At 42.5% G+C, this 14446-nt stretch overlaps 1 protein-coding gene across 9 annotated transcripts in view; it reads left to right on the top strand.

Moving 5' to 3' along the window:
• Window positions 1-14446, top strand: part of GLYR1 (glyoxylate reductase 1 homolog) — a 51799-nt gene that overhangs the window by 8522 nt on the left and 28831 nt on the right. For 8 of the 9 annotated variants that reach the window (XM_084818857.1, XM_084818862.1, XM_084818860.1 and 5 more), the window contains 2 exons: window positions 2466-2502; window positions 4312-4391. In XM_084818857.1, the coding sequence (XP_084674983.1) occupies window positions 2466-2502; window positions 4312-4391 (117 nt within the window). The remainder of the gene's footprint in view (window positions 1-2465; window positions 2503-4311; window positions 4392-14446) is intronic. The other variant, XM_084818865.1, reaches the window with a different exon arrangement.

Below are 14446 nucleotides of genomic sequence, written 5' to 3'. Positions count from 1 at the left end.
GGGCTGTTGGGAGTTGTAGGCCTAAACATCTGGAGTGCCACAAATTACCCACCCCTGTTGTAGACATTAGGGTAAGGTAGGAAGTAAATAAATTTACTTCAAACTTAAATCCAAGCAGTTTCCTTGATATGTAAGTAACACTTCTCCTAGCAGGCACGGACCATTATTGTGTTGTTCCATGGCAACCCCCAAGGACTATCTATATATTGCCACTGGTAGAAAAGGAGGGGGGTGGACGATGTTTTGCCTGAGCAATTATACCCAAATAATGCACTGTCTGATAGTTGCATAGTTTCTGATAGGAGGCTAAATGGATAACATTTTGGCGTATAATGCGTCGTTGCTTAATGTGCAGTCCCCTAAATAGTATTAGGAGCTGTTTTTTCCTTAAGTGAAATCTGAAAAACAAGAGTTATTCCACACATTATGCACATCTGTTCAGTATCTTTTCCATGATGTCTCCACAAAGTACTTTAATATGTTGTGGATCTCTTCCAGTCACTTTGAATCCTCTGGGGCCAAAATGGGGCAAAATGTATGAAAGTTCTATCTTCAAACTCTTACACAAACTGGGTACAAAATGCTATTTTAGGGCTGCTTCTTGAAATGTGACTTAGGAAAAAAACTGCAGGAAATTTTGTGAAGAACTTTTAACTAAAAATTCAGAGATTATAATCCCTGGAGGTTGGGGTGGGATGGGGGGTTACCACAAGTTGTTTTCTAGGTACTTTTTTCCAATTTGTCTTGCTTCCTATAGATTGCCTCTGATGTTATTGTCTATAGAATCTTAATTTCAAACCATTTCTGTTCTGAATGCTATAAAGCTCGTAGATGAAGGAAACTCTGCTTTCATGTAAAATTATGCATGTTGTCTAGGCAAGGGGTATGGTGACTTTATATGCCATATCTTCCCCACCCCTTTTCCTGTGAGAAAGTGATTTGGTGAAGGAATGGGTTTCTCCATCCAGTCTGGCAGTGTCTTTCTCTGGCTCTGTTCAGCTCCTGATCAGAGATAAGAGCTTTTCCCTGCAGAGCTGAGGGGGCAGGGCCGGTGGAGAAAGCTGCTACTGAGTGATTCAGACCTTCTTCTTTCTGAGCCTTGTTCTGCTTCTGAATAGACCTGCAGAGGCTTGCCCTGCTTACTTCTGAGTAGGCATGCTTCCTACTATAAATTGGTAACAATGAAATTGGGAAGGGGGGGGTTGTTGGATTTTTTTTCAGCCTTGCCCACCACTAGAACATGGCCCCTAACAGCTTCTCCAAAATGGAGAAGCCCTTAAGCCAAAACCACCACCCCCCTCAATATGGTGGCTTAGAAATGAAAAATTTGCTAGGGCATGAATGAAACACCTCTATATCGCTAAGGCATGCTTTGTATGGCACATGTTTGTGTGTGGGGGGGGGGAGTTGTGTATAGCCTTGTCTGAAAATCACACACCTGTCTCTTTTGCCAGGATTACATGTGGTTGGGTGCTGCCATGCATGGTGGTTTCCAAATGTCTGAAATAGAGGCAAAATATACTTGTCTGGATTTTTGTTCATAAAGGTGTAGGCCGGGATGGGCAGAAGGTAGATCTCCAGATGTTTTAGACTTCAACTCTCAGCATTCCTTCCTGTTGGGCAACTTGTGGCCCTCCAGATATTTTGGTCTACAGCTTCCATCAGCCCTAGCCAACATACCCAATGGTAAGAGATGAGAGTTGTGGGCCAAAACATCCAGAGGGCTACAAGTTCGCCACCCTGCCTTAGATCCTGGGACCTGCAGCTGTAGCTATTGTGGTATACTAGGTTTACGCAGGAGACACTATTGTAAATTGAATGTTAATGCATTTAAGAGTTGCTGCTCTGCTCTTGGAATACATGGGTAGCACAGTTACTAGGCTCAGGCTTATTTGGTCCTGAAGCAAGCTGTTAAACACTCATGCAGGAATTAAAAGAGGTCACTGAGATTTACAAATCGTGGGTTATTAGTTTTTCAGGTTGCTGGCTGAAGTCTTCGTTTTATCCACAGGAGGCTTGTCACCAGCATGGTAAAAAGCCACTGACCTAGTTGTCTGTGGCAAATAAGAATTTCTTCCACATGATCAGGCTGGGAAGCTTTACAGAAGTTGGTGGTTCTTTGTTTTTGTTTTAAAATTGTGATTCTAAAGCCAGAAATTACAGAAGGAAAGCTGAGTGGGCACGTGGCTCAGTACAAATGTTCTGGGCTAGTACATTTTTTGACATGTTTGTAAGTACGCTGATCACTTTAGAGAATAGCTACACCCAAGAAGATATTAGCAAGACTGCCTGGGCTCTACCACAGCAGTAGCTCTGTAGTATGCATGGAGGAATATTGTCCTGGATCCAAACTTCCCTTTGCGAAGTAGCTTTTGGTTTTCTTTTCTAGTACTGTGTAGGGGAAGGATGTTGAAGAGTTTCTGCCATTTTTGATAGCCTGTGGCTGACCTCTGGTTTTTCCATAGGGGGAAGCTGGGCCGATATCCTCCTTGGCCAGGAAAGGTGAGTCTTTTGAAGTGGATTCTAGCATGCACTTCAATTGTGGCATTCTTCTTAGCTGGGGTAAGAGTTCTCTATTAATGCCGAATCTGAAATGCACATCAGTTCTCTTGCAGTTTTCAGTTGGTCCCCAGCATATTGGTTTATAATAAACAAAAAGCAGTGTAGATAAATCTATGTGTGTTTTGAAATAAATTGTATTCTTGGATGTGCAACTTAAATTAGCCCTGGTACCACCTTAAAAATGAGATGTGCAGTCTGGTTCTACAATTATTTATGCAGGTGAGTCTCATTGAGTTCAGTGGGGCTTATTCCCACATAATTATGTATAGGATTACAGACAAAGGAAAATTAATTTCCCCAATGAATGCATAGGATTACAGTGCATAAAAAAGTACAAGGTAATGTGTTTTTAAGGGTACTTCTGCAAATGCGGAGTTTCAGACTTGAATCATATCCAGCAGAAGCGCCATCATTTTGTCTTGTAATAAACAAGAATTGCGTGTGCTAGAGGTGCCATGGTGGTACACACCGATGTAGCTGACCTGGCATCCCAAAATGAATGCTATGGAGAAGGGAGTTGTTGAGGATTTAACAGATGAATCTGTTAAATCAAAGCTACTACAGGGTTTTATCAGTGGTGCCATCATGGCATGGAGCCATCTTGGCAACTGCATCTCCAGCCATGTTACCTAGCCTTGTTCTCTTGTGCCATTATTCCAGATCTACTACTGGCAGCACATGCTCCTGCATCATTGTTTGGGTTTAATTCTCCTAAAACAGTGCTGTCAACCTGTTCAGTCTCCATGGCCTGTCACAGCACTGCTGTGTTAGAAAGAAAGAAAGAAAGAAAGAAAGAGAAAGAAAGAAAAGTAATTGCAGTAACAATGGCATTGAGTCTAGGACCTAGATATTGAGTGGGAACTCATAGATTGAACTCATCCCCCATAATCTTTTGGTGCAGTCTTCCATCCCTTGTTATATTGTTGTAGTACCGTCTCTGAGTCGGGCAGGGTGTTTGCTTGTGCGCTGTCAGAGAAACCCAAGAAATGGCTGACAGCTATGAGAAATGTCTGGATTTACCTCCTAATAGGCTGGTGCATCCATTATGCTTCCACAGCATTAAGCTTATTGCAATCTGTCCTGATGCTACATTGTGTGGAGGGTACTTAACCATGAGAAAACTACTTGCAGAATTACTGGCTATGCTTAGTCAATATTAAAGCGACTGCCATAATTACTGAGCTACCAACAGCACAATGCACGAATACTGATACACATAGAAATGTTAGAACCTCACTTGCCTGATCAGTGTCACACGTAGTGGAAGATGTTATGGTACATCCCAATGGGCTAGAGCCCCAAAACCTGATACAGAAGTAGTCAAAGACACACTGATTAGTAGCGTTACAAAATTAGTAGAGAATTTTGTGTATTTTTGCACCTACCTGTACATATGTGAGACATGACTCTTATAACAGAGGCCAGTATTCCAGCACAGAGCAAGCTAAAGCTGCACATGGGGCAAAATGTTAGCCTGTGCACATTCTGTTGCCTCTTGGATTTTGGGGAATGAGCACTAAAGATAGCACTGCAGCCAGCAACATGTAACTACATTCACAGAATGCATGTTTCTTGTACTAGTAAAAATATACCCTTAGTTGCAGGGTGTCTTCTACAAGGCTCACCCTAATCTTGTTTCACAATAGTCTTTATCAAAATACGCAAGAAGATTTTGGAGAGAGTGCAGTGAGAATGTTTAGGAAATTCAGACTTTATCAGCTCTAATGGTTGCTTATTTTTTGCTCACAGATTGTTAACCCACCTAAGGACCTGAAGAAGCCTCGTGGGAAGAAGTGCTTCTTTGTCAAGTTTTTTGGGACTGAAGACCAGTATGTACCCACATCTTTCTTGCCTGGGAGGAAAAATCTATTTTTAAATTTGAGAGCCCTTATAGAAAATCTTGTGCTGTAACTTTGCAGTTTCATGATTTCCTGCAAAACTAATCTTAATTTATCAGCGTGTGTGTGTGTGTGTGTGTGTGTGAGAATGCGCGCGCACATACTTTTTAGAGCCTACATGGTCAGAGATGAAGAGGCTCAGGTGCCAGCTAACCTAAACTAGTGAAAAGTGTTGTGGCATCTCTCTAGCACTATATCACACATTTTGTTTCTTTGTGTTAGAGATAACTTGACAGTGTATGGTTGGTGTTGAGATTTATATAATTTATATTAAGCCCCTGTCTTAATGGAGTGTTCATTTTAAAGCCAGGCTTTCATACTAAAAGTTGCTCCAATGAGTATCAAGGAATTTCAGTTAAATGGGAAGAAACTTGGTAGCATTAAACTGAAAAGCCAGGACTTCCTGATCATCATCTTCATCTTCCCAGTCAGCTTGCAAATTCCAGACTTCTGTGTATGCCAGAAGCACAGAGCAGGTATGTTGCAAGAGGTACACACATGGCTGTGCTTGGCAATTAATTCTTACAGGAAGATCAGTTTGAGTAGGGATGGAGGGTGAAGAGGACTCCTTCACCTCCAACCCCCAAAGTGAACGGCTAGCACACTTTTATCTCAGAGCCACCACTTCTTCCCCTCTTGACCTTGAATTGGTAATGGGGACTTGGGGGCAACTGTGGAGACTTGGGTTACAGGGGATCTGAGAAATTACAGATCTGTCCACTTTCGGTCCCCAGTTAATTGGCAGTGAAAAGACAAAATGTAGGGAATCTTTAGGAAAGGGATTGAAAATAAAAATGTCACAATCATAGTGCCTTTATATAAATTGATTTTGAGGCCCCATTCGGAATGCGGTGTTAAGTTCTCAGTTTGGCGTGAGGAGGCATCCAAGAGTGGGTTGACTCCCCCTACCTCCCAGGAAAGGCAGGGATCATATGCTGAAAAAACCGCAGCAGGCTGACTGGCTCCACTCCCAGTTTTTCTCTCTTTCATTGAGGACAACGTCTTTTGGGGCGATCTTATCCCTCTTACTCAATTCTAGAGTCCTTTCCCTTTAATATTCTTTCATTTAACTCTGTGCTTGGTTTAAAAAAATTTTGGTTCACCTTTCATCCAGTCTTAGCCTCTTCTCTTCGATCCTCCTTTGTCACTGTTCTGCCATGACCCTGACAGGGAAGTGGTCATTGTGTAACCCTCCAAAACTAGCAGCATCCGTCCAACATGTTCAGGTAGTGAAGAATGAGCATTGATCCACCAGACCTGCCTCCATGACCCTGACCTTGCTACATTTGTCACAGTGATGTTGTGTCCATAGGGTCTCAGACTAATCCTCAATCCCATCCTTCCAGGAGTTCTCCAATAAGAGGAGAGGGTAGGGTCAGACAGCCAGATTGAGACAACACCTAGTGCCAGACATTTTCATAATGAAGACTTCCTTCCCTTATTCTCTAAAGTGTTGATTATTATATCTAAAAGAGGTGATGCAGGGGCAGGCCCTACATTGTGGGACATAGGGGGATCTCAATGAGGGAAGTTTTGGGCTATATGTGGCCATTTAGAGGGTGCATGTTTAGGGAGATAGTGAACATCAGCAGTTTTGTGCTGTGAGCCATTTTGAACATTTTAATGGAAAGTAAAACTACCTTAAATAAATAAAAATAATAAAGACAGAATACCTGAAGACAACCTGAAGACTTTCAGCAATGGCTGGTTGGGAATAAGTTCCAGTTTCTAACAGTAAATAGATGAAGCATTTTTTTTAATCACTGCGAGAACTAATGCTAGGTTCAGTCGGCTTTAGCTTACCTCAGGTCTGCACAAACTGTGACCTACCAAGCTGAATGTAGGGTAACTTAATCGGTGCTGCCTATTCTCATGTATTTGTAGTCCTAGATAAGCAGCAAAAGCAGGGTTATTGATCCCATGATGAGCTGCTAATGTGGCTCCTGGGCCAGACATTGTGCAGATCCAGCAGAGCTCAGACATATGGGCTCACTATTTGTATCTTTTCACCCCACTTCCTTGGGGAAGAAGCCTTCCACTGCCACCGTAGCTAGGTGATTTAGGGCATGCATTTCCACAGCCTATGAATCTCAACGCCTTTCCAGGCCCCTGCACTTCATGGCAGTTTCTGCATGGCTGGCACCCACTATAGCTTCCTTCTCTACCAATGTGCCCCTCACATGGTCTACCTCCACTACCTTCAGGCACTATAAGCTGGACAGTTGTTATCACGGAATCTGCATTTAGAAGATGAGTCTAAATATCATGTCATTCCTCCCTCTTAAACGCAACCACAGTCTTTCCCTACCATTGAGGTTAGGTTAGTTGTGCATTCTGTTCTTGGATGTTTCTTCCCACCAAACTTGAGAACAGAACGTTGGTTACTTACTGTGAAGGTTCCTTCTGGTTTGGTGTGGTGTAGACATCCGAACCACAACCTATTCCAGGTGGCTGAATTATATGGACACAGTATAGTCAGAGTCGATAATTTAGCGCTCGTACAGTGCCTGAGAAACAGCTGTGCATCAGGAAGTTTTTGGTTCAGATCTCTTTTCTGTGAGGCCCCAGGTGGCCCATAGACAAGTTGGTCTCTCAGCCATAGCTACATTTGCAATACAGGGATAATTCTGACCTATGTTACAAGGTTCTTGTAAGGATTGCAACCTAATATGTATGTGAATCATTTGGAATGTTCTGAAGCACTAGACAAAGTGTTGTTGTTTTGCCGGATGGACCAATATTCTGATGTTATAAGGCGACTTCATATGTTCATACATTTTATGCAAAAAGGGGGGTAGCCTGTCAAAAGGATCTTCATCACAGTTCTCTTTTTTACACTCAGTTTTGCTTTCAAACCACATATAACATGTCCTACAATAAATGGGGCATACCTGTCAATGCATCAAGGGTGTTGCCCATCCTGACTTTTAGGCTGTTCCAGTAAAGCGATGGGAGGAGGCATGGAGCAAAAATGTTGAAGGGGGGAATGTATTACACTTTTATTTACAAGGGAAGCTTTTGCAGGTGGGTTGAATGTCTGGAACACTGTTTAGTCCCAGCATAGATTAGTGAACAGATTGCAGATGAAACTGTCAGCATGTTACCAAATAAATGGAGTTTGGTGTGTAGCTTAGAATTCAGGCTTGGTAAAATCCTGTTGTTTGGTAGAGGAGGTCAACCAAATAATGCAGCCCTTAATGAATTAATGAATCTTGTCCTGTTGGGTGATTTCTTTCTATTGAGTGGTAGATAATATAGCACAAGCACCGCTTCTCTCCCCTCCCTGCTGTAAGGGAAAGGCAGAATATAAGTAGGTCTTTGTGTGGGCTGCAATTCCAGGGGGCATTGAATGTCATAATGGGTGTAGAATTTGAGCTCCTGAGATGTACAGCTTTCATTTTTTTCCTAAAGAAAAGCAGGTTTCTAGCTCTTATGGAAGCAAGTATATATTCTGTGTGTGCGTGCGTGTAGGCAGCATCTGCTGAAATCTCAGAAGTCAGAGGGGTGCTTAAATATCTATGGAAAACCTGTAGATGATGGAAAGTCATTCCATATGTGTAATCTGAAATTTCAAGGGGTAAATCTTTTTTCTTACCATCCAAACGTAGCATTAATGCTTTTTCTGGTTTTTTTTTTAAGTAACGATTTGAAACTTAAATGTTCTAGTCTTAGGAAATTTAAGGGGCAGGGTTTTCCCCCCCATCTGTGATAATGGAACCTGGACCTGCACAATGTCTGGCCCAGGAGCCACATTAGCAGCTCATCATGGGATCAATAAACCTGCTTTTGCTGCTTATCTAGGACTACAAATACATGAGAATAGGCAGCACCGATTAAGTTACCCTACATTCAGCTTGGTAGGTCACAGTTTGTGCAGACCTGAGGTAAGCTAAAGCCGACTGAACCTAGCATTAGTTCTCGCAGTGATTAAAAAAAATGCTTCATCTATTTACTGTTAGAAACTGGAACTTATTCCCAACCAGCCATTGCTGAAAGTCTTCAGGTTATCTTCAGGTATTCTGTCTTTATTATTTTTATTTATTTAAGGTAGTTTTACTTTCCATTAAAATGTTCAAAATGGCTCACAGCACAAAACTGCTGATGTTCACTATCTCCCTCTAAATGGCCCTCTAAATGCACCCTCTAAATGGCCACATATAGCCCAAAACCTCCCTCACTGAGATCCCCGTATGTCCCACAATGTAGGGCCTGCCCCCGCATCACCTCTTTTAGATATGTACTAAACTCCCTCTGCCTTCTCCCCAATCCTCCCAAGTTTTGCCTGCTAGTATCTTATATTTGAGGTGGCCTGTAATGGCCTTGCTAGTCTGAGGAGAATTCTCCCCTTGCTTGGGAGAGTATCCTAAAAGGAGCCTTTTTAGCTGCTGCGCTTCCCCCATTGCAACACTGCAAAATATGTAATGGGGCCAGCACAGGTGCCTCCCCCCCTGCCCCCACCATTGTCATGCACCAGCTGCTCAGCTGCCCTCAGCACCCTCTCTTTGGGAGGAAGAACAGCTGGGGAATGCATTGCAAGAACAAATATTTATCATAAGACTGAGCCAAAGTTTTTAGCTTTGTGACGTTTTGGCTCAAAATTTGGGAGTGGGGAGAGATGGGGTGAAAGTTATCCCATACTGCTTAGCATTGCTATAATTTTCATAGAGCCAGTGTTCTCTGGGCAGCTGTTTTAATTTCCCAGAAGTGCCCTGAGACAATGCTACGTGATGATCTAGCTTCATTCCCAACAGATCTCTAAGATGCTAAGTGGCCTCTGCTATCCACCCAGAGGCATGCCGGTAAGTCTTTCCCTTTCACTCTGTTTTGTGCCCCCTGAAGATTGCTGAGATGATCCTGTTTTTGCCACCTGTGAATGAGGTTGTGAAAAGGGAGGGACATTTCAGCTGAGCCTTAATTTATCCTACAGCTAAATATTCTTATCTTAAGTAATGGTTCTGTAGTTGAGTCATATAGTCTTCGCTCCCTGCATGTGGGAAATGATTTTTAAGCCCTGTGGTGTGGCCTCAGATAAGAGTAAGTGAGCCTTATCTGTTCTGTTCTTACAGTAATATAAGACTTGGTGCACGGTCTGAGCCAGCGCTGGGTCTAGAGGCAGTATTACATGAATTATTAGCTAGATCTGTAAACTGACAGTGGCAGTTCTTGTGAGGTGGTAGCTTCTTGGGAATGCAGAGTGGCCATTAAATCATGAGGGAGATGCTGTTTTTCTGCTTTCCTTTTTCATTCAAATAGTAACGACAGCAGCCTTTATCTACAGGGTTCTGAAGCATATACACAGTTCTGTGCAAATAGAAGATGTCCCTTTGACTGCATTGTCATGGAAGGAATGCTTTGTGCAATGGCATGTAGGAAGTTATTGGCAACATCAAAGGAAGCAAGCCAACCCTGCCTATGCAGAACTTGGTATAATCTGTATTTATTTACAGTCTTGATTAAACAGTTAAAATATTCCCACATGGCAGCAATTTTGTTGTTGTTCAGTCGTTCAGTCGTGTCCGACTCTTCATGACCCCATGGACCATAGCACACCAGGCCTTCCTGTCCTGCGCTCTCTCCCGGAGCGTGCTCAAGTCCATATTCATTGCATCAGTGATGCTATCATGGGAGCAATAGTCTCCTGTTTACCTGAAACACAACCTGATGGCTGTGGCAGTATCTGGGGATGCATGTTAACAGTAGAATTTGGGAACAAAGGTGGCTTATAAATCCAAAGTGTTCATAATCAGATCTCAAGAATCGAAGCTTAGCCTTCTGTTAGTTGAACAGAAGAACTGGTGTGGATATAACTGTTAGCCAAGAAGTTGAGATCTTGCCTTAGCCATGATCTTCCTAGGTAGCTTTAGGAAAACCACCACTTTTTGTTTCTCATCTGCACTTTTTCAGGGTTGCTTGTAAGGATTACTGGGACAATGACTGTAAAGTTATTTGAACCCTCTAAAAGTGCTTTGTAAATATTACAAAGTGTTACTGGCCAAATAAAGTGTTACTGGCCAAGTGAAGTGAGGCCTTTGGTTTTATTTCATCATTTGGCATCTTGTTTGTCAGTTCTTAGCATAATTGAGATATTGGAATAAAATTTGTTATGCACACTGCATATTGTTATGTTTCAAGTCCAAATATTAGCTCAACTTCTGCACCCATTTTCAAGGGAACAGCAAAAGTATCAAACATAATACAATATCTGCCTTAATGATTGAGATACTGGAATTAAAATGATGTGTGTATTCAGCATACAATTATGAAATGTACAAGTGGGATCTACAACAAAATGTTGCAGTGTGTCCTCATTTCCTAGCAGGAGTGCTCCTGTTCAGGGTGCCAGATAGGCACACAGTATAAGCTCTAAGAAGCTCCAGATGAGCATTGCACTCCTCATCCCCTGCCGCAATCCATTTTTCTTTTCCAGCTGACACATAACATTCTATAGCTGCTAAGCATGCTCAATCCTCATTGGAGTGTTTTTTACGGATTTTGCCCCATTAGGTATTAAAAGATCTTTTAGTACTTCAGCATTCCCCTCAACATGCTAAAACCTCCATCTTGTTTCTCAGTAACCCCATTTTGGCCCCAATTCTGTCAGCACTCACCACCTGAATTCATTATTTGAGGGAGTGATATTTCAACCAGAGCTCCACAGCTTGTTTTCCAGGGGGCTAGGTGTGAGAGAGGCCTCTCTAATATTGTGCTTTGTTAATTATTACCATACTAAGTTCTTGGCTTCAGTTCACACTCTGCGCATCATGGCAGCAAAGCATAAGCTTTTAGGAAGGAGCCAGACTAACTGATAGGTGGAAATGCCATGCAGCCAGTTCCGGTGCATGTTTACAGACTCCTGAATTAAGTGTACATAGGTTTGCAGCCTTAGAATATGTTGCTCAATATTAGTCACCTTCAACTTGAATTAAAGTGATTACAGCTTCCCATTGGTTCACTGCAGACATAACAGTATAGTTTTCAAACTGGGAGCCTATCTAAGGAATACACAGCACTGCACTGCCTTTCAGATGCAAATATCCTGCCCTCTTTTTTAACCATGGTCTACGAGTTACATATGTGCTAATGACGCATAACCTTGGCTGATGCGAATAAGGTTCCCTCTTAACATGGGTTTGCAAACCCACTTTAGATGTAAAATCCTTGCGAAGGGAGTTCTAATTAGTGCAGATGTAATGCTATGGCATGGTTAAAGCTGTCAAGGGAAGAGGGGAAAGAGTGTACATTTTCAAAGCTGGCTCTTAGTTCCCAGACTATGGTTTGCAGGTTTTACATCTGCATCAGACCACTGTACTTGAAAACATTTCATTGACGGTCTTGTCAGAATTCCTAAACAGTTAATAAAAAGCATTTAATTTATTGCATAATGCTAAAAGACAAAATCTTTTAAACTACAGAGTGGTGGGGGGGAGGGCAGCTGTTTGGTTCCTTGGGGTTGTTGGGGGTTTTCAAACTCCTTGCAAGAATCCTTCAAGTTAATAAAATGAAAGTTTGGAATATTCCCTGGTCTTGAGAAGTGTTTGTGATAAAAAATGTCTGGAATTCGCAAGTGCTTGGAGTAGGTGGAGTGTAAATGCAGTTTTCCCCAACAGCAGCCTCTAGGCAGCAGTTGCCACCTTGAGAAGCTATAGGTTCTTGATCACTCCCATATGAATCCTGGTCTGACAACTTCAACTGCCATTCATCCAAAGTACCACTTAACTAAAGTGGCTGGAAGTGGAGCTGCTCCACCCACAGCCCAAATTGGTCTCTGCAAAACAAGCAGGAACAAGAAAACGAAGTCTGAACTGAATAAGAAATGCAGTTGCCAAGAGAATGATTATCCATAAGCGTGTTGCTAGAATGGAAATTGAAAACAATATTAGAATGGTCAAGCTGCTACAGCAATCTGCATATGGGCTTAAAGCATTCCACGGGCCTGTTCCAAAACACTAAAGGCCTGCAGTTCAGATTTATGGCTCTGGCGTAGCTTACATTTCTAGCCCTGCTCCACAAAGCAGAATCTGCACAATTTTGTCTAGTCACATAACTGGGATTTTTAAACAATTCCCTCAGTAAAGAGGGTATGCATGGCACTTCTCTAATCCTTTGGTGTGCCTTAATTAGCTCTTTGATCTCATTCATCTTAAGTTGGGGTTCAGGTACTTTCTGACAAAGTATGATGATACTCTATTAAATCTGGCTATCTCCTCCAGTCTCCAGGATGGAAACAAAGCACAATCTTCAACAGTGCAGCAATGTGCAAGTAAATGCTCTCCACTCTTACCTGCAGACTAAAACAGCATATGCCCGAAGCAATCAAAAAGCAAACACCCAAAGACGTGATGTACTTAAACCCTCAATTTGCTTTTTTTTTTTTTTTTATCTGTATAATACTTGGCATTTTATTTAGCGTTTGGCATTGTCCAAAGTGTTCTGCATACATGAACTTGTTGTGATCCTTAAACAGCTCTTGTAAGATAGGTCAGTATTATCCCCATATTGCAGGACAGAGGGTGGGGGCTGAGGCTGAGAGAGTGTTAGGCTTGCCTAAGGCCACTTTGGGTACAATCCTATTGGGGTTATGCATCCAATGCAGAGCATGAAGAGCGGTGAAGGGGGTCTTTGCCTCTGCGCTCCTCCCACTCCACATTTTTGGTAGATGGGCTTTTTCAGGAGGGAAGGAGGCTGTGGAGGCCAGAGGATTCTTTGTAAGCCAACCTCCCCAGTCCCCTTCCTGCCCACAGAACCGCCCCCTTTCCCTCCTCTCAAGTCACTGGCATGGTTTTCTCCACACCAGCTGCAAGAGGGAGGGGAGCGTGGACTCTTGGGTCTGAGGCCTATCGTTGACCTCGGATCCAGGAATCTGAACTATCCTATTCCCACCCCATCCCTGATGTTGTCTAAGGACCATAGGATTGCTCTCTAAGTTAAATCATGGTAGAGGCAAGACTTGAATTGGGGGCTTCCAGATTAGTAGCTCGGTCTCTTAGCCACTATGCTACACCAGTTCTCTATGGATGGTTAGTAAAATTATGAGACAGACATTTGGGGATTGCTACTTCAGACTGTAGGCCAGGGTTGTATGTTACAATGCTCCTATGTGTCTTTTTTGTTTATAAACCAAACCTCAGAAAACATGCACATCAGGGAGAAAACGTCTAGCATGGCCCTCTCCCTGAAGTGAGGAATCTTGCTTGTAAGAAGCATGAGGCCTGTCCTGGTCTTGGCTGGGTACTCCTCCCATCAGGGGTGATCTCCCACTTTGTGATGGGAGGGATGATTTGAGAAGAAAGTAGAGCACAAAAGAGCCATTGACACTGAGGTGATCTTCCATTTCCCGCAGAAGAGTGCTGGGGGAAATGGAACAGCAACAGTCTTGCAGTCTTCTAGCCCCAACGGTACAGATGGGCTAAAAAGTTTGAGATGCTCTCCATTCCCTCTGGAACTGTGCTGGTAGGAGTTAAGAAAGGGGTGCTGATCAAGCTGGTGTGTAATGGAAACATGGTGCTGATCTATAGTATTGCTGGCTCTCAGGTTTGCCTGGAAGAGCATCCAAATGTACAGCTCCCAATCATCTCTTTCTCAGAAGTCCCTCTCCACCCACCTTATCCCAGCCTCAACTTCTAATCTATCATGTTGAATACTAAAGAATATCATAAATGCACACAACAGCCACATACTAAATATCTATGTTTTAGTACAGTTCTTTCAATCAGGCTTGATTAAAGCCTAAATTCACTATCTGAACTTCAACTTCTTGCAAATCCATTCAGTAGGAGGTTGTCTAAAGTATCAGTTTTTATTATAATACGAATTTTGGGCATAGTATGAGAAGCAGTGAATACAAATGATAATACTGCCCCTTACACTAATTAGATGTTCAGCAGGCCTCCATAAGTAATACATTGATCAACATAATGCATTATGTTAATCAAAAAAGGAAAAGAGATTAAAAGAGCTGTAAAACAGCTGTAAGAGCTGTTTTAGAG

The sequence above is a fragment of the Heloderma suspectum genome, chromosome 12 (genome assembly GCF_057233095.1).
Source record: "Heloderma suspectum isolate Gila_16-S chromosome 12, 16-S_ref, whole genome shotgun sequence".
Classification (NCBI taxonomy): Eukaryota; Metazoa; Chordata; class Lepidosauria; order Squamata; family Helodermatidae; genus Heloderma; species Heloderma suspectum.
Note: the sequence above shows the minus strand (reverse complement) of the source record. Positions and strands in the feature narration are given on the sequence as shown.